Here is a 25,520-nt window from a genome sequence, read left to right as displayed (position 1 = left end):
ATTTATCAGCTCTAATATAGAGGGAATTCTCTTTCTGTCACAAATTGGACTTAGTGACCTCCCTCTCTTAAGTTCTTTCCAACTCTCCCATTTTGTGAGTTGGAGTTCAATTGCTTTCACTGCTCCCATGATTCCCAGTGGGACTGTGCTGTGCTAGGTAGAAGGTGGTTCTAGGTTCAGTAGGAGGCATAGGAAGAGCTCAGAAGAAGTGGGAAAGAAAAATTGGAAAGGAAGTTAAGACGTAGATGAAGAGAGAGAGAGAGATCAATGAGAAAAAAAGAAGTAGAATCAAAAAGAAACGTATAGAGAGAAAATAGGATGTAGGTGAAGAGGGAAGGAAAAAAGAAGAAATATGAAGGGAAGGAAAAAAGGGCCAAGTAGGCAGGAAAGGAAGACTGGAGAGAGAAGGTAGCAAAGTCAGTAAACACTGATTAAGCATTTGCTTTGTTTGAGGCACTGTGCTGGGGTCACCAGGAAAGAACAAAACATTCTTTGCCCTCAAGGAGCTTAGGTGGAAAAGAGAAGATTAGAAGAGAAATGGGGAAGGGGGAAGTGAGAAAGAGTGATGAAAGAGGTTAGAGAAAGGGAAAGGAAAAGAGGGTGTGGCTGATGAAGGTAGTGTCACCCCCACATCAGTATACCATCCGTTCTAGCCCCTACAGGAACTTCTTTTCCAGGGAGTTTAGTCAGTCAGCTGTGTCCGACTCTTTGTGACCTTATTTGGGGTTTTCTTGACAGAGATACTGGAGGGGTTTTCCTTTTCCTTCTCCAGCTCATTTTCCAGATGAGGAAACTGAGGCAAACAGGGTTAAGTGACTTGCCCACCAGCCTGCCATAGCTAGGGTCTGAGACTTTTGAGCTTAAGTCCTCCTGACTCCAGACCAACCTTATCCACCAACCTGCCCTTGAGATCTTCCATATGTACATACATACACACATACATATGTGTGTGTGTGTGTGTGTGTGTTCAGTATGGGACCTGCAAACCAGAGAAGCTGGTTCCACAGGAAGGTCTAAAATGTCTACAGACATCCTCTCCTACACAGAGACTGAGAAGGGAAAGACATTTTCTTGTGGGATTTATTTATCTATTTATTTTATGGCTAGGGAAAGGGAAATAAATATGAGACAGTCCCTAGAGACTGTTTCTCCCTGGCTCCTTATGAGGAGTGAAATTAATTGTGTCTCCAGAAAGGGAAGTCACATCTGTCCTTTCCCTCTGGAGCTATGAATTGGCAAGCCTATCTAAATCTTAGCACCCTTGGAGTCCCAGCTCAATCCAACCTTTTCCATGAAAGCTTTCTTCACTGAATAGTCTAGTTCATACCGATTTTCCCTTCCCTGCTTTCTGACCTCTCAGAGCATGTGGTCTGCCCTACACATTTTTTGCCCTTCGTCATATACAGTCTTCTGCTTGATTGTGTACAGTAATTTATTTTCCTGTAGGACCACAGAACTTCAAGCATTGGAAGGGACTTTGGAGGTCATTTAGATCAATTTTCTAATTGTTTCACATGGGTTAATTTTGTGCCCCCATGTGAAATGCACTTCAGAATGTTTAGGTGAACAGTAGCCTGGACTTTAGAAGTAGATGAAGAATTTGGGAAGCTGATCATAACTTGGCACAGAAGCAAAATATAATAGTAATGTGAATATTTAGTTACCTGGACATATGTTAGAACTCACTCGTTGCCAAGACAAGATCCCTTAATAATTTCTTAGATTGCATTAATGATGATTTCATCATTCGAAAGGTAGAGGAGACAATAAGGGGAAAATCTGCCTTGTATCTAATTCTCATTCTCAGTTTGAACTGTTTAGGTCCAGATTCTGGAACTACCTTCCCCCTCCCCACCCCCCAGATCTCCTTGAACTTTCCACACAGTCATGTCTCCCATTCCAGTAATCCTCTCAACTGAGCTTTCATTGTGGCCTATGCCCAATCTCCCAATTCTCTGTTCCCAGCCCTCCAGTTCTTTGTTAGCTCGGGATTGATTGCCACCCCCGCCCCCAGCTACTTCCCACCTGTGGTTCTATCTAGACCCAGTCTCCCTTGGTCCTGTGGTCCAGGTCCCTGGCATTCCCAGCCTTTCTTTATTATCTTCGAGTCACCCCGGACTACTTGGTACTCCTAGTTCCCTCCCACAGTCTTTGTGTATATAAGATCCATCTTTGCCTCCCTTGAGGTGCTCACATTCTATCTGGTCTGCTTGCATTAACCATACATATGCTTAGATTTCATAAGAGTCTGGCCAATAAGGCAGATTTTTAGAATCACACCTACCTTCTGTCGGTGTTCTAATAATTCTTGTCTTTGGCTGAAAGAAAACCCGGGTCAAATTCATTTAGGCAGTATTTTTTTGTTATTTTGGGGTCCCAGCATTCCTAAACCTCAGCAGGTGAAAATTATTAGAATATTTTAGGCAGTGAACATTTCCCCCCTACAGTTTGTGATAGAGAAGAGGAAATGCGCATACAAAATGTACCCTAGGTTTTAGCAGTGCAGATTTTTAAAAGTTCCAAGGAGAAGGAGGTAGGATGAACTTAACATTAAGCAGGAGAAATTATTCCAGGAGGAATGAGGCACTCTTAAGACTGAAGTTATGAATATTCAAAGGAAGACAAATCCAGTGAAGAGGAAAAACCTTCATTGTCTGAGGAGACTGATGTGGATGCATAAGGAACTCTCCAACCAACTTAGATTTCTAAATTATAAGCACAGAAGATGGGAAGTAAGGGCAGGTAACAAGATGAATTTAAGACCATGGCATGGTCCTGTAAAAACAGTCTCCAAAGTGCTAAAATTCAGAATGAGCTAAAGTTGGCAAGGGAAGCTAAGTAACAAAAAGCGTTGTTGGATTGTTATTAGTTTTTTGTTTGTTTCATAGCTATGAGAAATGGTTAAAGGGAAAGAATAATGGAGTGGAAGGGTTAATTATGACTGATGGAGAGAACACAGAGGTTTCTTCCTTCACTTTAGTTTTTTTGGCAAAGAGTATATCTTTACATGAAAATGACAGAATAAACATAAGTAAAACAATGTTTGTTGTTCAGTCATTTTCAGTCATGTCTGACTCATTGTGACCCCTTTTCAGGGTTTTCTTGGCAAAGATACCAGAGTGGTTTTCCATTTCCTTCTCCAGTTCATTTGACAGATGAGGAAACTGAAACCAACGGGGTTAAGTGACCTGCTCAAGGTCACACAGCTGAGTGCCAAATTTGGACTCAGGTCTTCCTGACTCCAGACCCAGCACTCTATCCACTGTGCTATCCACTGTGCCACCTAGCTGCCCTAAGTAAAACAATAGTAGGGGATTATTTAGTTGCCCTTGATGAATTCAGTTCACCCAGCCCAGTTAATCTACATCCTCTAGATTTAAAAAATGAGGGCATTTGATTGCTGTGTCCCTCACTGTTAGGTATTTGGGGGGAAAAACATCTAGAAAATGGGCAAAGTGCCTCAGGAATGAGGAAGGACAAACACTCTATCAGTTTAAAAAAAAGAGGAAGGGAACACTCTGCAAACTCTAGAATATAGAGCTTAATTTTGATGCCTGGAAAAATTCTGGAATGAATCATTAAGAGATAGTAAACATCTAGCCAAAAGAAGTAGCAATTACAAAGAACTAGTACAAATTTATCAAGAGAAGGGCATACTTTATCTCCAGTTTTGGCAGAGTTTCTAAACTAGCCTAGGTTTTGGCAAAGCCTTTAATAAAATATAATCATTCTTGTGGAAAAGATGAAGAGAAGATTAAATAATAATGCAATTAGATTAATTTACACCTGGTTGAATGATCAGACTCAGAATATTAATTAATGGTTCAATGTCAGTTGGCAGGAGGTCTCCAGTGAAATGTTTAGCCTTGAGCTGTTACTAACATTTTTTATCAGTAATTTGGATAAAGTCAAAGATTATATGCTTACCAGTTTTGCACATGACACAAAACTGTGAGATGCAGAAAAGAAAAAATTTCTGCCAGATTGAAATACAAAGCTCAGTCTCATAAGATGAACTTCAATAGGGATAAATGTAAGATTTTTCACTTGGGTTCAAAAAATAAACTTCACCAGTATATGGAGTATTCATAAGAATAGGATGGGTAAGGAATGGGTAGATTACACTTTGAAAAAAAAAAGATCTGGGGGTTTTAGCGGACCACAAACTCAGTATTAGTCAGCATTGTTATAGGTATGGCAGCCCAGAAAGGTGATGTGATCTTGGACAGCTGGCACTATCACCTCTCTTATTCTGAATACTATCCTATTTATTTAACCTAAGATTTTATTAGCATTTTTGGCCGCCATGTCACACTGCTGACTCATGTAGAGTTTTTAGTGTATTAAAACGTTTAAGTAATTCTATATTAACTGTGGTCTAATTCCATGCCCTCAATCCTGGGACTTTTACAGTTGATTTTTTTAATCATTTTTAAGACTTTGCATTTATCTCTATTTCATTTCATCTTCTTAGATATGGTCCAATGTTCTAGTTCAGTGCTTCTTAAACTCTGGGTCTCAACACCAGAGTTTAAGAAGCCCTGAAGGGGTCACGAATGGAAAAAGTTTAAGAAGTCCTGTAGTAGGGGAGGCCAGGTGGTCAGCAAGTAAGAGCACCGGCCCCAGTGTCGGGATGACCTGGGTATCGAATCCGGGCTCAGATACTTAGCACCACACCCAGAAATAACTGGCCGTGTAACCTTGAGCAAGTTACTTAACCCCAATTGCTTTAAAAAAAAAAAGTCCTGTAGTAGCTCATCATCATTTTTGGACACTTATTCCAGCATCTATTGGTTCCTGTCTCTCACAGATTTAATAACATGCTGTCTATCCCTTCCCCATACTTAATGACATTTTTTTTTAACAGAACAGGTTCAAGGGAAGCACTTTTCTGTACTCCACTAGAAAACTTCTTCTAAGTCAACATCAGTCCATTAATTACTAGTCACTAAGTCCAGTCATTCTACTAATTCTGAATTCTAATTATCTTCCCTCTCTATCTTGTACACAGTATTGTGAGACCATGCCAAATGTCTCTTTTTCAGGGGGTTTGTATTTACCAGTCTTGTAACTGGACATTTGCTTGTCCATACCACAAATCCACACACAGTGGTTCAGCAACTAAAAATATTCAGAAGTTCTGTCAGTGTCCTAGTATGTAATTGTCCAAGATTTGATGATGATAGGAAGTTATTGAGAATTCTGCCAAGTTTTTTTTAATCTCCTCACTTATCTTGGGTTTCATTTCCCCATTATCCATTTATGTGCTCTACTTCTTAGCCTGAAGATAATTCTCCTTCGTAAAGGTAACAAGAATCAGAAAAGGAGATGAGTAGTTCTACCTTCTCTTCATAATCTCTAATCCACGATCCTGATCATCCCACCCACCCGTAGCAGCGGCAGATCTTCCTCATACCTCCAACACAGCATTAAAGGTCATTTCAAGTGACATCCCTTTCAAGAGGTTGCCAGCTCTTTGTCACATACCGTAGAGCCCAATGAAAGAATGGTTTTTAGAATTAGATCTTACGCTTAAACTAACTTACACTTAACTAATCAAGTTTTTATAATCAATCAGCAAGTATTTATTATGCACCAACTTTGAGTCAAGCTTTGTGCTAGGCACTGAGGACACAAAATCATGAAATAACCTCTATTCTCAAAGAACTTATATTGTAAGAACATACTGTGCGCCCAGCACTGGGTTAAACACCAGGGAGTGTAAAAATAGAATAGGCACTTCCCATTAGGAGCTAGGAGCAGAAATAAGACATACAAGCACGAAATAATAGACGATTAAGATAATATATCATGAAGAACTGAAATGTGTGGTATGAGCAGTTCGAGAATAGGTGAATATAGTTAGGAGCTCCATGTGTGTCAACATGAAAAGAATTAGAGAAGTTATCTAATATGGGCTGGACTCATCAGGGAAGGAAGGATTTCCCAGAGATTCACAAAAACCTTGCAGACATTCATTCAGCCCCTTTAAGAGGCAGAGTTTCAAATGAGGAAACTGAGTCACAGAGAACAAAAGAGAGTTGATCCATTATCACTGGCCAAATATATATATATATATATTTTTCACAAAGAGAGTAATTTGGAAGGAAAGATAAGGCCACCAAAGTGATCCATACCAATTGCACAAATGAACCATCTAACAGAAAAAGGCCAGATAGGTGCATCTTTAGAAGAGAATATATTACCTGCCTCCCTGCTGAAAGCAAATAGCAGCATCTCCTGGTCAACTGTAATCACTCAACACTACATCTGGATTTCTGCAGGTGGGCTTGCTGGGATCAGCAGAAGTCTGCCAGACTCTCAGAATCTCGATATAGAGTCACAGCTCCCTGGCCAAGTCATGGTTCACCTGAGTTCACCTAGGAGTAATTGTCTATAACAGAAGGATGTTGCCATCTTGTGGCTTTGCCTAGAAATCGCTCCTTTCCCTGCACTATTCTTGAAGCAAGAATGTAAAACCTGGAGATTCCATTACAGCAACAAAAGTCCAGTAGGAAATTCATCACATTGAAAATAATATTGACAACAAGGATCAGCTTTCTCAGACCAACCCATTCCTCTCACCCAAATTTCAAAAGCACTCAGATAGTTTGCACATCCCTGGGACACAGATCTATACATCAGCCATTTGTGCAGAGTTGATTGGTCCATGGTTCATTGTTGCTGTGAAGAAACCAGAGAAGGCTGGTATTGTGAATAAGGCTATGATGCCAGTGCATGATGAAGTCCAGCACATTCTGGTGCCAAATTGCCAGCAAAATACAGTGGAGAGAACTCTTGTAACTAAGAAGTTAGAAGGCCTGGAGTCCATTCTCATCTCTGATTCTTACTATACTCCTGTGACAGTGGGCAAGACATTTCCATGAATCTCAGTTTCCTTGACTGTAAAAAAAAGGGAGGGGAGGGTGGTGGACTAGATGACTTCTGAAGTTGACTCCAACTCTACATCTCTGACTTTATACCTGCCTTCCCATACAGCACCTCCCCAGTGTTGACAGCATGAGCTTTCCTTCTTCTCTGACTTTGCTCTTGTCATTCCCATTCCCTGGAATGCCCTCTCCACCTACCTTCACCTGTCAAAATCCTACCCATCATTTAAGGTCCAGCTCAAGCACCACCTCTTCCAAAGAAACCTTCCTGATTATCCCAGCCAGAAATCATCTCTCTTCCTTCTTGGAAATCCTGGCTAGTACAAATGAATAGACTATTGGATCTATTAGAGTCAGGAAAACCTGAGTTCTAATCATGTCTCAGATACTTCCTAGGCATGTGGCCCTGAACAAGTTACTAAACTTCTTAGTCTCAGTTTCATCTGTAAAAGATGGATTATAATACTTCCTATCCCACAGACACTTAATAAGTGTTTTTTGTTGATTGATTTTGGGGGCGGTTAGGTGGCTTAGTGAATAGAGCGCCAGTCCTGAAGTCAAAAGGACCTGAGTTCAAATTCCTCCTCAGAGATTTACTAGCTTTCTGACCCTGGGCAAATCACTGAAACCTCTTTGCTTCCATTTCCTCATCTATAAAATGAGCTAGAAAAGGAAATGACAAACCACTACAGTTTGAGGTTTTTTTTTTTGTTGTTGCCAAGAAATCCCCAAATGTGGGTTACGAAGAGTTAGGTACAGCTGAAGAACATTGATTGATTTAATATGTTCTATCAATGTAATCCTGCATGTCATTGCTACAGCTTATCAATCCCCCTCCTAAAATGTGTCACTCACAAATGAATCCAATCCTCCAGATATGACGTGAACAGGGCAGAAATACGGAGGCATCGTTACTTCCTAATTGTGTAAATTGTTCCTTTCTTCATTCAGCCTATAAGATTACATTACTTTCTTTGGCTGCCACATCACATTTGTCATCTTTTTTTGCCTGTACACCCAGTTCTGTGTATAGAAGAGAGGCTCATGAAATAATATTGTTTAAAAGAACCAATGGACTGATCACCCAAGATTTGGAGAGGAACGTTAATCCTAGTGAGTAGGATTCTTGTTAGCTGATTTCATAGACTAGAGGAGACTGGAAGGTCCTCAGTGACAGAACTTGGATATATCATCCTGTGTTCTTGCTTTCCTTATAGGATAGGTATTCACAGCAGTGATATTGGTGCGAATGTGTCCTTGGCCTAGGGGTGCCATCCATCCTGAGCATTCACATACTTACCCAAGAGTAAGGACATTCAGTGCTGATATTATGGTGGTTAAAGAGCCACAGAGTAGTTGTAGTCAGGCCAGGAGAAGATGCACAGGGTGCCAGCAGCCTGGAGAGTAATAATAGAGGCAGAAGGATTGAACCTGAAGCCATGCTCAACTTCATAAACACTTATTAAGCATCTCTTGTATGCCAGGCGAGGTGCTTGAAACACAGAAACACCAATCACCTCTTGCTCTTCAATAGCTTGTGTTCTGTTGGGAGGGCAGAGATACAAAACCCATGCAAATAAATATAATGCAAGGAAAATATATAACTAGGAAGGTCAAAGAATGCTTCATGGTGGAGGAGGCACAAGCTCATCCTTGAGTGAAGACAAAGATTCTGAGAAATGACAAGGGACTTGATTCCAAGCATTAAGGACGACCTGCACAAACACATGCAAGTGGAAGAAGGAGTGTCCATTTGGAGACCAGTAGGAAGGTGCTTAGCCTGATTTGTCTGGAATGTAGAGTATATGGAGGGAAATAGTAGGAAATAAGGCTGGAAAAGGAGTGGAGAATGAGGTTATGGAGGGTCCTAAATGCCAAGCTAATAATACACCCCAGAGGAGTCACTTTGTTCTTCCATTCTTTGTTTATTCCGTCAATTTTCCAATTTTTGTCCCTTCTTGATCACTTCAGGCAGGGTATGATAGAAAGACCATGGGATTTTAGAATTAAAAGACTTGGCCGAACCACATACTAGCTCTATAATATTGGGCAAATCCCTTAACCTCTTCTGAACTTAAGTCTTTTTGTCTGTTAAATGAGACCAGATTTGAAAGAAGAGAGGAGGGAGGGAGGGAGGGAGGGAGGAAGGAAGGAAGGAAGGAAGGAATCCATCCTTAGGGCATCACCAGTGTTTAATGCAGTCTTGGACTCCATTAAAAGCAGTTTACCTTCCCAGGGTGAGGTGGAGACAATGTCTCTGTGTTCTGTTCTCATCAGAGCACATCTGGAGTACCACGATGACTTTGAGAAGAATGCTGACAAACCTCCGCATGATGAAGGTGGCCAGCAGAATGCTGAAGGAGCACCATTCCATATGAGTGCGTGAGGATCACTTGAAGGAACTGGGGCCGTTCAGGCCACGGAAGAAAAGATTCAGGGAACATGCCATGGCTCTTTTCAAGCATCCAAAGGCCTCTCTCTCTTGTGGAGGAAGGGTTAACATATTTGTTTTGCCCCATTATCCACAGATGGAATTTACAAAGAGACCAGTTTAGGCTTAAATTAGGAAACACAAACATTTTGTCTGAAAGAATAGTGGGCTGCCTCAGGAGGCCATCAGTAGGCTCCGCCTCCTCGTGTGTTTTCACATAGAAGGTGGATGGCCACTTTTCAGGTATCTTACTGTTGAAGTTCCTTTGGAGCATGGGTTTTCTACAGAAATAATTCCAACTTTCAGGTTCTCCAATTCCATGAACTCTTAGAGAAGAGAGACAACCCTTGTTGTTATTGTCTTAGGGTTGTCTCCTGCTGCAAATGGGCGGCACAGTCCGTGCCTTGTGAGGTGGTCAAGCCTAGAAGTAATGTCTGCTGTGCACAGACCCTAGAGAGGCAGCAGGGGACTCACATGCTGCTCAAGAATTTTGGAGAGGGCGAAACATGCCTTTCCTACGAGCTAGAAACACCTCCAGCCATTACTTGGCTCTCTCCCTTTTGTAGACTGTACATGCTAAATGGCAACCAAATGGAAGTTTTCATTATTCTTTTTTCTCTCTCTCTCTCTTGCTCTTGCTTTGGGCTCAGAAGTGGAAAAGGGAAGCTGGAAGATGGGGAAGGAATCAACTTGAACGACATAGAGAAAGTCCTTCCTGCCTGGCAGGTATGTGCACAGACAGGTGGTGCCTTCATTTAGAGGCCCCCACCGGTGACCCCCGTTGGTGAGGGTTGCCGAGCGAGTCCCATTCTTTGGGAAGTCATTCAGTAGTGATTGTTAGAGCTCTGTGTGCTGTCATATGTGATACATGTTATAACATCCTGACATAATGGTGGCTGTGGTTTTCTGTGATGACGATAAGATCAATTAACCTGTTTTTGGTAATTAACTCCCCCCCCCCCCAAAAGACCATGTAAACAGTGCCAAAGGCATCACTCAGATGTACCTTGGGTCTGAAACAGGTGAGACTGGGGCAGCCGCCTCCTCGATGGAGCATCTTCCAAGCCCAGTGCTGGGGTGAAGGGATTGTTGCAGTTTCTTAAATGGCTGTAATTAGTTTTTAAGCTTTTAAAAAGTTTAAATTGTCACTAACACCTCCAGTTAGCTGCGGTACTTGGTAAGCCTCAGGAGCTGATTTGTTTGCAATTTCTGAATCAGGCCAAATCCCAGTAGGTGGAGAGAAGTTTGCAAACACACATCTCTGCACCCTCAAAGGATCTAAGGAGTCACAAAAGCAGCAGCAAATGCAAAGGGGAAGACATTCAGTGCGATAGGCAGTTCTTGAAGGGATTATGGATAATCGGGTTGTTTATCCTGACTCCCACCCCTTAGTCCTATGTGCATTTTAAATTTTATATTTTTATCCTTCCTGTTCATCCTTTTCTCATCTTTTATTCACTTTCTCCCTTTTCCTTTATTCTTCCTCCTTCCCCAGTTCCTCCCCCATATATATATATATATATATACATGTATATATATGTATATATATGTATGTATATATATATGTATATATATATGTGTGTGTGTGTATATATATATATGTATGTGTATATATATATATATATATATATATATATCTTAGACCTACAAATGGGATCCAGAGGCATTGCTTCTTGGCCCAATTGGAGACCTTAGAACCAGAGACATCAACCTCTGTCTTTATAGCACAGCAGGCAGGGCTGAAATGGCTCTCTCGTATTGAATGCTGCTCAGACATTCCTATGAGATTGCCTGTGGCTGGGTTATCAACTTTGGATCTCAGACTAAGGAAGACAGCCTGACCTGGTGTCCTTTCCTACTTTCCCATTTCTACTTTTGCCCATATCTGTAGGCCACTGAGCACCATCCCTATAAGAGAAGGTGAAGATGCAGTCCTGTTGGCTCTGCCTCAGCCTATGGGTTCCATCCCAGACTCCTGTGGCTGACCCTTCCTGATTTATACACAGAAACCATCTAGTTCTAGGGGCTCTTCACCTGGGGGCATTAGACCAAACTCCGTGGATAGATTTCAAGGGAGTGTGGGTGAGGAAGACATCTGTAGCAGCAAGCACCCCAGGCGTCCTCAGGGTGGCTGCCACCACAGGTTCTTAGATCTGCTTTGTTAAAGGAAAGCAACTCAAAATGGGTTAACAAGCTTACTTTAATCAGTCAAACATATGTATCGTTCACCTAGTTCAGGGGGAAAAGGTCAGCACCCCGAACTTCAAAGTATACAGACAATTATCAAGACAGAAACAGATCAAGGAGACAGATTTCCAAACTGTCCAACCATTACATCCACACCAAACAACATCTGGGTTTCAAAGCCGGGAGGCCTCTGGACAACGGCTAGCCCAGACTTTCATCAAATCACAGAACACTTCTCAAAGTGAGCCCCAAAACAAAGCTACACATCAGGGCTCATATAGCCTTCTCCTGGCTCAGAGAATGTAACAACCTTATTGACCCACTGGCCAATCGAGAAGTATCTACTGAAAAACAAGCCTCCCACCCCAGGCTCCAGGTGCACTTTAGCCTAGGGGCAGGGAAGATCTTAAAAATTTACATTCCCATTACAACATCACATCTTTATTTTCACTAACCTCTAATAGAAACTTGGTATGATCTTCAGTTTTTAAAAACACTGTTCTGAGAAGGAATCCAAAGACTTTACCAGACTGCCCAAGGGATCCTTGACACAGAAAAAGGTGAAGAACTCCTGATCTGGCCTATCACCTTCATTTTATAGATGAGAAAACTTAGGGAATGTTGTTTCCCAAGGTGACATAGCAGTTCCTGGCAAAGCCAAGATTCAAACCCAGGTGTCCCGTTATGATTCCAACTTCACGGGTTGATTGTTGTTCTGTGATTTTAATTAATTGACCAGTATGTTTTGAGTGGTTATTGTGTACTTAGTCCTGAGAGGATACAATTTCTATTCCTTGAGATACTGTTTCAGAATGGATTTTGTGGTACTAGCAACAAAAGTAGTCTAGGAGAGACTGATGTCAATCCCTAAGCATTTATTAAGCTCCTACAGTGTGCCAGGCACTATGGTTGACCTTGAGACCACAGAGATAAAAAAAATAAAAGATATAATTCCTCTGTTGAAAACCAAATATTAATTTAAGCAGGACATCTATGACTTTATAATCCCCCACATAGCCTAATACAGTACCCTATTTTCCCACCAAAATAAGCCATTTCTCAAGTATGCAGTGGAAATCAGGAATTGAGTCTGTGTTTTAATTACCTTGGCCTTTTTTTTTTTCCCATTTCTGGTTACTTAGATTTTCTTGAGATTCTCCGTCTGGCAGTAAGTGGGAAATTTTTTTTTACATGTTTATGACTGGCAAGTGCTAATGTTCTCTTAGCTAGAGAGACCAAATGAGCCACGGGGCATTTGAATCTCAGGTCTAGGGGGAATGGCCTGCTTTAAAGAGGCTGCACTTGAATGTCCATGCCAATTTATCTTTGGTGAACATGATTTTGTCCTGTTCAGAATGATTATCGATCTGCTAGGAACTCCCCAATGATACAAGTACCTAGAAAACCGCTACATTTTCCTTGGTTTGGGGGAACACTGCTGAGGAAGAAATTTGTAGGATTGTTGTGGCTGGAGAGGCCTTGTCTGAATTCTCGGCCCATCTTTTCCAAAAAGAAGACTGTGCTAATGAGGAGGGAGCTCACAGTTCTTGGAATCCCCAACACCAGTGTTGACACTTGCCACTATATTGCTATGTCACTTTCCTGCAGCCTTGAGAACAAAGTACTGCATCATGCCCTTCAATACTGTCACCCATGTCTAGCACTGCCTAGCCCATATTAAGTGCAATCATCATGGAACATGGAGACTCCTGACTCTTAAGTCAGGCAGGGGCAGTTGGTTTAACAACCAACTCTCAGAAGGGGAAAAATATGTGAACAATATATTACTTTGAAGTTTAATAGGCATTATCAATATTTTCTCTTTCTTAATTCTGGATAAATCAACAAAACAAACCAAGCCCTGATTTTGTTAGCTTTTGCCAACTTCTGAGGTGTAAATGCTTACTTTGAAACTTTAACAATTAGTAACTAAGAAAACTTATGGCAGGAGACCTATGTTCTAATCCAGGCTGAGTTTCTTTATCTGTGAAATATGTATAACAGCTGTCCTGCATCTTTCACAAGATTTTTGTAAGATAAAATGATATACATATGAAAGGATTCACTGGATCATGGGATTTAGATCTTTATGGAATCTGGTGCCTTTTTTTTGGTTGGGGGCGGGGTGGGGGGCTAACTCCCCTAATTTTACAAATAAGGAAACTGAGTCCTAGATAAGGGAAGTTGTTTGCCTCAGGTCAAAGCTTACCAGTTGATAGAGTTATCCAAGACAATTAGTCAAATGCTCACTTGGCTCAAGTGCCAGTGTAGACTCTTGGATGCCTTTTGGGCCAAAAGAACCCCTCACCTCAAGGGTAGGAGGGGAACAAGAGCCTAGCAATCTTTTTAAATTTTTTTATTTATGCTAGCAGTCTTTTGCACATTTCTCTGATAATGACTTGCATGGTCCTCTAAGTCTGGGTAAAGCAGGTCATTGCCCAATGTGGGTAACATTTTTGTAACTTTTCAAACGATCCCTAAACCTGAATTTGTCAACCTTTTAAGCCAGCCTATAGATCTGAGTCTGAAATGCAGACTGAATTTAAGGGATGCATGGTCTATCCTGCCACCTGGTGGCACTTTTGAACAACGACATCCATCTCCTGATGCTGAGAAAAGCTCCGAGAGCCCAGCTGTATGCACTCTGTGTCCACGTTGGTGGAACTGAGCTCAGGTTGCGTCTCGCCACCTTGCCCTTATTTCATGGCGAACTATCCTGGGTCCCAGCACCAGCTGGCTCAGTTGAGGTTGACTGGTCTTTCGAGGAGATGTGACTGATTTTCAATAACCTTCCATTTATGATATTGTTTTCTCTCCTTTCTCCTTCTTTTCTTTCTCTAAGGGGTTGTGAGATTAGTAGAAATATGTTCCTAGACTAAGAGCCAGGAGACATGTGGTATAGAGCATTGAAATTTACTGTCAAAAGATTTGGGTTTGAGTCTGTGGTCTGCTCTTTGCTACATTGTGTGATTTGGCACATCACTTCTTTCTGGGATTGTTTGCTCATCCATAAAACAGAAGTATTAGATTAGTGATCTCTAAGATCTTTTAAGGAGACAGAGTGGTGCAATGGAAATCATGTTTGACTTGGAGTCAGAGGGACCTAGGTCCAAATCCCAACTCTTCCCCTTACCTATGTGACATTGGACAATTTACTAAATTTTCCTCTGCTCCAAGATGAGGAGGGGGTTGAATTAGATGTCCTCAAAGGTCCCTTACATCTCTAATCCTATGATTTTTCCAGCTCTAAAATCCTATGATTTCTTTAAATCCATGATTCCTAAGTCTTGGCTCTACAGCAGGCTTGTAGTATAGACTTGGGTGACTTGCTGTTGACCCCTCCTTCCTGGACTTCCATGAAACGAGGAGGTCCACTTAGATCATAAACTGAAAATAAAGTATCTAAATGGTTTACTAGGAACTCGTTCCTCTTCCCACCTCAGCAGATTAGATTGGAAAAGATTTGGGAGTGAAGCAAAACTGCAAGCATGGAAAACGAACATGAACTTGGGGAATGTAGGAGAAAGTGGATTTTTTTGTTTTGTTTTTGGAAGGCAATTGGAGTTAAGTGACTTGCCCAAAGTCACATAGCTAGTAAGTGTGTCAAGTGTCTGAGGCTGGATGTGAACTCAGGTCTTCCTGACTTCAGGGCTAGTGCTCTATTCACTGTGCCACCTAGCCGCCCCAGGAGAAAGTTTTTAAAGCACATAGGTTTGAAGAGGCAAAGATTTTTGGAAGTAGAAGTTTACTGTGTGTCAGTAAAAATTTGCTGTGAACCTGTGCCATTTAACAGATGAGTGCTTGGAAAACACTGGACTCAATTATGTTCAACATGTTCCATCTCTAACATTCTGTGATCATTTCCTCTTTCCTTCATATGACTGTGAATAAACAAATAGTCTTAGTTTCCTAGGGTCCACATAAGGATGCTTAGAAACCCTCACCCTCCTGTCTTCATTTGAAACTAAATTTAGCTAATGATGTCCTCTCTACCACCTCCCATCTCCCTTGCATTGAGACCTCCTGTCTTCCCCTCACCTCCCATGTTCCATTATGTCTAGGGCCAATTAGCACAGGACTCTGACCTGGCCAAAAAAAAAAAAAAAAAAAAGCTAGAGCTTAAAATAAATCAGGCAGTGACCAGTCAAAGCACTTTGATAAAAATGGAAAACTGGCCTCTCTCCATAGGCCTGTGTTGTCTTAGGCTCCTGCCCAGTGGAGGCGTTGCCGTCACCATGATGCTGTTCAAAAGGCAGGGCTAGGGGTTAGGAACTGAGAAACTGTAACCAGTGAGAACTGTAGAAACTCAGGGGATCTTAGGAAAACTTGGCGAGGAAGGTGGGAATTTGTTTGGACTGTGCATATTTGTTTGGAGGGTTTTGTTTTTCTTTATTTCAGTGGAATTAAGAAGGTGGGAAGGAGAGGGTAGAAATGGGGTTTCCTTCCTCCCTCTAAAAGAAGAAGGAATGGAAGGAAAGAAAGAATGACAGACAAACAGAGCAGCTTTGAAAGTTTTATGGGAAATTTATTACATATTTTAAAAGAGAAAGGGAAAGCAAGCCTGCGAATGGAGGCTGGCCATTTCAGGTACAATCTTCTATGATGTATATAGAGAACATGATCATTTTAATTAATGTTTGTTAAACTCAGAATAAAAAGCAAATGAACATTAAAGAAAATTTGGCCAGGCTGACCTTCAAAGGAATAGGTAAGCAGGAGAAAGTGTTGGATAGCACCAGCCCGTGGCAGAATGGGGAAGGGGGAAATTTGTCTTTAAGGGCCCCCCACCTAGTTCCCCTTTTCCCTGATGGCCTCTTTGGTACCCCTATTCTTTTCCACCTGTATTTCATCTGACTATCAGCTGATGACCTCAGATTACCCATAGAGACATTTTTGAAATTGGAAAAGTTCTAAGATCCAAAGAAATGACTTTCTAATGGTGGCATTCCAGATAATGTGAGAGCTGGTAAAGAGAGAGATTTGTGGGTAGCAGAATCTTCTGTGTTCCTCAACTAGCTGTATTTTCAGTAGGCAAGGTCAGTTCCTTTCCTTCACTGAAGGGAATGGCCTCCCACACATATACTCTTAACTCCTCCCATTCACAGAGCATGATTTCCCCCTCAGGTCTGTACCCCCTTCTACAGATGACCCCACCTATATAGATCCTTAGTAGAACTGTTACTCTTCCTTTATCAATTCAGTTCTTTCTCCATGTGTTAACACAATGCTAGGCTCTTTGGGGAATGGAATGACAAATTTTCATCAAATTTCAGGATTTGAGTTAGAATAGACCTCAAAGGTCACCCATCCCACTCATTCCTGAACAGGAATGCGCTCTACAAGAAGACACAAGTGACAGATTAGGATTTATACCCAGATCTTCTCCCTGCTTTCCTACTTACTGCTGGTATGACCTGTGCCACCTCTCTGGGCATTAGTTTACCCATCTGTGAAATGAGGGCATTAGACCAGATGATCTTAAAGGTCCCTTCTAGCTTTACATCATATCTTCTTCCACAGCTGATCATCCAGTTGTAGGGATTTCATCTCCTCCTGTGTACTTTTGAATAGCTCTCCATGTTAAGGCTCCATTCTGCCTTTCTGTAACTTCTTTTCTTTTAGGGCAATTGGGGTTAAGTGACTTGCCCAAGGTTACACGGCTAGTAAGTGTTAAATGTCTGAGGTCAGATTTGAACTCAGGTCCTCCTGACTCCAGGGCCAGTGCCCTATTCACTGCGCCACCTAGCTGCCCCCCTTTCTATAACTTCTGCTTGCTGCTCAATACCATCCTAGAAGGCCAAGCAGGACAAATCTGATCCCACTTCCCCATGAAAGTGCTTCCAATATTTGAATTGTTACCATGTTAACCACCTCTTCCCCAGGCTTCTCTAAAGCAAGCATACCTAATTCCTTCAGTTAATCCACATAAGGTTTAATTTGGGTTTCTTATCTTGCCATTCACATTGAGCCTTCATCTACTTAAAATCCTAAATATATCACATGAAATTATTTCTAGCTATGGCTCCGCTCTTCTCCCATTCTGTCCTTGAGTACTTTTTAAACCCTAATACTGGGGTGGGGGGAAGGGCTGGAGGTATATAGACAAAGGGAAAATGTCACCTCTAACTATCATCTGAATCACTTCCTTGCTTAGACCCCCTCAAGATCTGTAGTTTTTATAGAAGAGAACGAAGTTTCTTTCTAAGATTCTTAATTCAATAAACTTAAAAAAATTTTTCTCAATACTTTTTTTTTCTTTAGGTTAGTCACTTCCTAAGATTTTCCTACCTCTAATAGATTGCTTTTCTCATATTTTCCTTTTCTCTTATTTTTATTGGAGTCTTTGGCTTTTATCTCACTTTAAATTTCCAAATACATCCTTTCCCTCTCCATCAGTCAAAGAGGCATCCCTTTGATAACAGGGAACTGGTCAGTACCAGTAGTTTTCAAGCTTGGTTTACGTTCTAGACATTCTGCTCTTAACTTCTGAGAATATGAAAGCGTTCTGTAGCTGTTTACTTGTCGGGTTGACATTTTAGAGTTGGAAGGAACCTTAAAGGCCTTCCATCCTGGCTTCGGAGAAAGCGCTGTTCTGCCAGTCACTTCATCAGTAAGCATCAGTTAAGCTCATGCTGTGTACCAGGCATTGTGCTAAGCCCTGGGGACACAAAGACAGGCAGAAGACAGTCCCTGCTCTCGAGGAGCTCACAGTCTAATGAATTTGGAGTCAGAGGACCTGGCTCCTCATCCTGACTCTGGCACTCACGACTTATATGATCTTGAGCAAGTGATTTAACTTTCTAGTCCTTAGTTTCCCAGCTCTAGCTCTGTGATCCTTTGAATGTCCCTGGTGGAAAAACAGTCTTGAAATAGACCCCCAAAGTCATTAAACTGTATATCAGATCAGATGAGATGATATTTGTAAAGCACTTAACACAATGCCTGGCACATAGTAGGTCCTTATTCAATGTGCATTGCCCTCTCCTATATAACCTTTGATTCATCAATATTACTATTAAGCATGTACTCCAAAGAGGTCAAAGATAGAGAATGTTTACAGCAGTACCTTTTGTGGTAGCAAAGATCTGAAACAAAATCAGTAGGTGTTCTTCATTTTGGGAATGAGTAGACAAATGAAGCAGTTAGGTGGTACAGTAGATAGATAGCTGGGCCTATGGTTGGGATGACCTGAGTTCAGTTCCAGTCTCAGAAATGTACAAGCTCTGTGATCTTAGGCTAGTCATTTAACCTCTTTCTTCCTAAGTTTCCTCATCTGTGAAATGAGGATAATTATAGCACCTACCTTCCGGGGTTATTATGAGGATCAAGTGAGACAATATTGGTAAAATGATTTGCAAACCTTAAAGTTCTTTATAATTGCCATTGCATAAACTGCCGGTATTATTGTTACCGTTATACGAATATAATGGAATTTATCTACACCATAGAAATGGAAATATGATGGATTAAAAGGGAAACAATGGGTGGATGGATGTATATAAATTGATACAGAATGAAGTAGAACAACTTACTAGATTACCCGAACAATAAGAAGAAGAGCAAAGAACTTTAAAGCCTTCAGAACTCTTGTTGAACAGTGATCAGGCTTGATTTCAGAAGGCTGATGATGAAATGTGCCCCTGCTGCTTCTTGGCCCAGACACCTAAACATGCATTGCTAGACATAGCCAGTGTGTTGATTGATTTTCCTTAATTATTATTATATTTCATACGATGAAATATTATATTAGTTCTAATATATAAAATATTTTGTTATAATAAAATATAATATTTGTTTTAGGGAATGCTTTCTACTTGGAGATTAGGTAGTAAGGGAGTTAGTGGATGGTGAAAGATTTTTTGAAGTGCATGAATAAAGTCTTAAAAGGCACATGGAGGGAAGGGAAAGAAATAACAGAAAAGCAAACAAGCAGAGCATTTGTTGCTACCTTGCTAAGTTTTAATGTTTCTTTACAATAATTATTTGTGAGTTTTAAAAAAGAAATAACATATAAATTATACATATGTTGTACGTTAATTGTTTTAAATCCCTGGTAGACATATATCTGTTGATTAAATCCTTTCAGCAAAAAGGAAGTTCACTTCCCTCTAGAGTACACCATTCTATTTTATTAAAACAGTTCTAGTTGTTATCTTGACACAGCTGCAGTTGTGTTGACCAATATTACACAGGCAGGAGAGTAAAAAACACTGCGCATAGAGGGGAAAGCCAGTGTGCCTGATAACGTGGAGAAGGCCACCCTCTCCTCTCATACCATCTCCACCTCTGTATCCTTTACCAGGAATCCTTTCCTGGTGAAGGACCCCAAGGAAGCTAGTGGTTGCTAAGTGATCCCCTGTCACCCACAGATGTCTGTCCATCTGCTTCCCTCCCACATCCTCCTGTTTGGCAGGCACATTTAATTTCTGCTTCTGAATGCCCTTTGTACCCTGGAGTGTGAGGGCTAGTACGTGACAGAGAGTGCTTCTGTGATGTCTATCCTCTGAGTGACTGTGCTGAAGTCTCCCTGTGTAGATGCTCTGAGGAAACTAGCAAACAGTCCATGTTTCCTCATGGTGATGGTAGGTGATAGGGCTTGGGGCACTATAATCAACAGGATTCTGGACATAGAGTCAGGAGACTGAGGAATCCTGCCTTTAACTGGCTGTGGGGACTTGTGTAAGTCACTATTTCTCTTCTGCACAGTTTTCTCATTGGCAAAATAGAAGTAATACCTTTGGAAGAACCCAAAAAGATCTTCGACATAAAAACACTTTGAAAAGGATAAAATGCTTTATAAACTTTGTTGTTATATGAATGAAATGGAATGGAAAAACATAATAATGGAGAATTTTATCACATAATCACAGCTAGAAGGGATCTCAGATCCTATGACAGGGATTCTTAACCTAGGGCCCTTGAACGTGTGTGTGTGTGCTTTTAAAAGCATTTTGATAACTGTGTTTCTATGTAATTGGGGCTTCCTTGGCAATGCTATGTATTTTATTGCATGCATGTGAAAACATGATTCTGAGAAAGGGTTCCCAGACTACCCAAGGGGTCCATGACACACCACAAAGGTAAAGAACCCCTGCTGTGGCATTCACAATGCCCCAGTTTTACAGGTGAGGAAACTCTAATAGAGTTTGTCTGGGGGTGGGTGGATCACAAAGGTAGTAAGGAATATGTAGGAGGCAAATCTGGGTCTCAAAGTGACTCTTCAGAGCATCTCATTCAATTCAGTTTTTAAAAAAGCATTAATTAAGCATCTGCTGTGTACCAGGCACAGAGCTGAAGAAAAGACAAAAATGACATGGTCCCTGCCTCTTCAGTAAATGAACACTCTGCTGGGAAAAAACAACATGTATACATATAAGTAATCATAAACTGTATACAAAATAAATGCAAAGTAATCTAGATAGTATGGGTGGCTAGGTGGTGCCAGAGTGCACAGAGCCCCAGGCCTGAAGTCAGGAAGGCTCAACTGAGTTTATATCTGATCTCAAACGCTAGCTAGCTGTGTGACCCTGGGCAAGTCACTTAACCCATTTGCCTCAGTTTTCTCATCTGTAAAATGAACTGGAAAAGGAAATGGCAAACCACTCAAATTATCTTTATCAAGAAAACCCCAAATGGTGTCACAAAGACAACAAAACAAAAAATTAGGTAGTGGTGGGGACCATCAACAATTAAGTGATTCAGGAGGGTTCTCCTGTAGGAAGTAACACTTCATCTGAGCCTTTCAGGGAGCCAGGGCCCCAAAGAGCAAGAGCTGCTGATGTAGCAGGGAATCGCTCAGACAGGCTCACCCCAAAGGATTCCTGTTGGATTTGAATCCAAACTTCTCGCCTCTAGAGACGTCTAGTTTTCAGGGAGGGCACCTTGGAGTGGAGAAGAGAGTGGAAGAACTGTGAGTGAGAAGAAAGAAGCTCTCTGTACTGCATAAGCTGTGTCAGGGGAAATGCCTAGCCTTCTGATTTAAGAGACGCCATGTTGGGCCAGTCTGTAGTCCTATTCCGCTTGATTATCTGTCTCTGACATGGGCACCACAACATGTATTTGGAGGGGGCGGGATGGGAATGGCTATCTTCCCTGATACCAGCCTCAGAAGCTGAGCATGTACTGGAAACTTCTCAAACATCTTTTTAAAAATTGTTATGGGGAGGATGGGTGGCACAGTGAACAGAGCACTGGCCCTGGCGTCAGGAGGATCTGAGTTCAAATCTGGCCTCAGACACTTAACACTTACTAGCCGTGTGACCTTGGGCAAATCACGAGACGCAGAGGCAGGCCCGGAAGGCGCAGCCAGCACTTGGAAGGCAAGTCATCCCACCAACCACAAGGGCCACTACCAGGCCTATCACCAAAGGACTAGGACTGGAAAGATCAAGGTAAGAAGCCCCTGTCCTGGACAGCAAACACTCCTGGGGCTACCACTTCGTAGCTCAGAAATTTAAAAAAAAAAAAAAAACCCCTATCAGGACCTCCAAAGACCAGGATGACAGAGTGAATCTCACCTGCTCCAAACCCCCCTTCTGACCCAGAAAACATAGTAACTCTTGCCCCAGGGCAAAACCCTCTACAGTAAAGGCTTGGGATCCCTAGAGGAAGGGTGTGGCTAGGGCCCTGCCTCAAAATGGGTAGAAAGCAGACTCTGGAATCCTACCATCCTCAGAGGAAGGAACCAAACTTAGAGGGAGACAATGTGGACTCCACACTCACAGCTGAAACATCAACAGGGAATGGGTCCCAAGCACAGAAAGCTCTCCTAGATGAGATCAAAAAGAACTTTGAAAACCAAATGAGAGAGATAGAAGACAAAATGAATAATTCTCTCAAAACTAAAATAGCAGAATTAGGAAAACATTTCTCTAAAAAGAAAAGTGTATGATATGGAAAAGGAGCTCTAAAAATTAACCAGGGAAAATTATTTGCTAAAAACTAGAATCAACCAAATTGAAACAAATAACTCTATGAGGAACCAAGAATTAGTCAAACAAAACAAGAATGAAAAATTAGAAAAAGAGGTAAAATACCTCAAAGAAAAAATAACTGACCTGGGAAACAGATCCAGGAGAGATAATTTGAGAATCATAGGCCTACCAGAAAATCATGATAAAAAAATGAACCTGGACAACATTCTCCAAGAGCTGGTTAAGGAAAACTGCCCTGAGATACTAGAACCTGAGGGTAAAATAGAAGTCGAGAAAATCCACTGGACACCTGCTGAAAGAGACCCCAAACTGAAAAGTCCTTGAAATGTTGTGGCCAAACTCCAGAACTACCAGATAAAAGAGAAAATACTTCAAGCAGCCAGAAAGAAACAATTCAAATATCGAGGGTCCACAGAGAGAATTGCACAGGATTTGGCAACCTCTATACTGAAAGATTGGAGGCAGTGGAATACAATTTTCCAGAAGGCAAAAGAGCTCAGGTTACAACCAAGGATCACATACTCAGCGAGACTGAGCATATTCTTCCAGGCAAAGAGATGGTCATTCAATGATATAACAGAGTTCCAGACCTTCTTGATAAAAAAGTCAGAACTCAATGGAAAATTCAACCTCCAATTACGAGATGCAACAGTGACATAGAAAGGTAAACAAGGAGAACACACACACACACACACACACACACACACACACACACACCCTGCTATTTGATAAGAGCAAACTGGTTATAGACGAGTAGAGGGTATGAGTATAAAATACACAAAATAATGATTTTAAAAAATCTTATTAAGGTCTACAAAGGGGCTGCAATGGAAGAAAGGGAATGAATGAAGTGGAAAAAGGTAAATTATGCCACACAAAGAGGCATAAAAACAGTATAGCAGAGGAAAAGAAGGGAGGGAGATGGGAAGCATATGAGCTTTTCCCTCATTGGTTCTGGTGCAAGGAGGGAATAACAACCAGTTAAGCATAGGACTCTATGGAGAAGAAACGCAAAAAGTATCATTTCAGAGGGAAAGAGGGGAGGGAGAGCAGCTTCACATGAGATTTGTTCTTGTCACTCTTGGTACGAAGAAGAAATAACATACTTCATTAAGTATAAAAATATCCTACAGGCAGTAGGAGGGGGAAAGGGCTACAAAAGGGGGGGGGATTGGTTAGTAGAGAGAGAAGAAGTAAGGGGAAAGGGGAGGAAAAGGGAGGGGGGCTGATAAGGGAATACTGAGGGAGGTGGTGGTCAAAAGGAAAACCATTAAGGGGGGAAGGGACAAGGGGGAAAAATATGAATATTAACACGGGCGGGAATAGGATGGGGGGAAAGAAACAGATAACAATCATAACTGTAAATGTGAATGGAATGAACTCTCCCATAAAACGGAGATGGATAGCACAGTGGATTAGAAATTATAATCCTACAATATGCTATTTACAGGAAACACTTCTGAAACAGAGGGATACACACAGGGTAAAGGAAAAGGCTGGAGTAAAATATATCATGCCTCAGCTAAAGTAAAAAAAGCAGGGGTAGCAATCCTTATATCAGATAAAGCAAAAGCAAAAATTGACCTAATTAAAAGAGATAAGGAATGGGGCAGCCAGGTAGCACAGTGAGTAAGAGCACTGGCTCAAGTGTTGGGATGACCTGGGTATCGAATCCTGGGCTCAGACACTTAGCACCCACCCAGAAACAAATTCAAAATCCCCAATTAAATACTAAATCAGAAATATTGAAAACCAAAGGAGAGATTAATGAAATTGAAATTAAGAAAACTATTGAATTAATAAATAAAACTAAGAGCTGGTTTTATGAAAAAAAAAAACCAACAAAATTGATAGACCCTTAGTCAATATGATAAAAAAAAAAAAGAGAGAGAGAGAGAAAGAAGACTTTGGGCAAGTCACAACCCCAATTGCCCTCCAAAAAGCAAAATAATAAAAAATAGATAACTGTTCTGTATCTGTCATCCACAGATGTCTCTATTTCCCAGCTGTCCTTTAAGGCCCAGCTCATTTGCCCCCTCTTTTATGAAGTCTTCTTGACTGCCTGTTCCACGTCCCTTGGTTGCTTCTTCTTCAGAGCCTCCATAACATTTGCTGTACATACCACTCATTTAACATACATGTCTTGGGCCTGTTTCCTTAGCTGCTTAACTCTGTGTGTCCTTATGTATATAATGAGGATGGTGGTGGTGAGGGGTGATGAGGGGTGATGAGGGTGTTGGTGATGAGTGGTAGTCTTGGTGGTTGTGGCAAGCAACAAATGAGGAGTTCGTTCTGGAAGATTACTCTGTGCGTTGGGGACAAGGGAAAAACCTGAAGTACGCCATTCAGGGCTGCCGAGCATACTTCCTTTAATCTGCCTGTGAGCAGTGCTGGGTCTAAGGGTAGGCCACATGAGCTACCAGGGCCCAGCAGAAGAGTAGAGATGCATAGAGGAGATACTTTATAATATTTCTTATCATAAAGGGTCACATTTTGAATGCCAGCAGGTTCTACTCCCTTTGACACATAAGTATGTGGTAGGTCAAATCACACATTACAAACCCCGAAGGCTCAACACCTCATTTGGAAAATAACACACCAGGAGCACAATTTTCAAATTCAGGACATTGGAAGGACACGATCTCTAAACCCTGCGTAGGGAAAGGAGCATGTAGTTCTTGTTCTAAGTCTATACCTTTAGTCATTGTGTCTCACAAGATCTCCCCTCTCACTTCCTCCTAGCACCCTTCAAAGCTCAGCTCAAGCACCACAACCTTTAAGAAACCTTTTCTGATTCCTCCTTTTGTCAATGTGCACCTTCTCACCGTGGCTTTGTCTTTATTTTATATTTATCTGGAATTTATTTTTCTGTGAGCCTGTATTTCCCAGTAGAATACAAGCCCTTTGAAGGCAAAGACCTTCATTTTTGTCTTTGTAATCACAGTGTTGGCTCACAGTAGTTATTTAATGAATGTTATTAAGAGACAGCATAATATAATGGATAGAGTGCTGGACTTGAAGTCAGGAAGACCCGAGTTGAGATCTCATCTCCAGTAGTGAGTAACCCTGGAAAGCTGC

At 41.4% G+C, this 25,520-nt stretch overlaps 1 protein-coding gene across 20 annotated transcripts in view; it reads left to right on the top strand.

Annotated features, from left to right (window-relative positions):
• The window catches only part of CTIF (cap binding complex dependent translation initiation factor), a 492,208-nt gene that overhangs the window by 171,162 nt on the left and 295,526 nt on the right, over window positions 1-25,520 (top strand). For all 20 annotated transcript variants that reach the window (XR_011171664.1, XM_069104528.1, XM_069104515.1 and 17 more), the window contains one exon: window positions 9,972-10,047. Coding sequence is in view for 19 of the 20 variants with exons in the window: in XM_069104528.1 (XP_068960629.1) it covers window positions 9,972-10,047 (76 nt within the window). In the remaining variant the exon portion in view is untranslated. The remainder of the gene's footprint in view (window positions 1-9,971; window positions 10,048-25,520) is intronic.

The sequence above is a fragment of the Petaurus breviceps genome, unplaced genomic scaffold, assembly GCF_028583685.1.
Source record: "Petaurus breviceps papuanus isolate PSGF00001 unplaced genomic scaffold, PetGlider_PUasm1.0 131, whole genome shotgun sequence".
Taxonomy (NCBI): Eukaryota; Metazoa; Chordata; class Mammalia; order Diprotodontia; family Petauridae; genus Petaurus; species Petaurus breviceps.
This window is presented reverse-complemented; position numbering and strand designations above follow the sequence as displayed.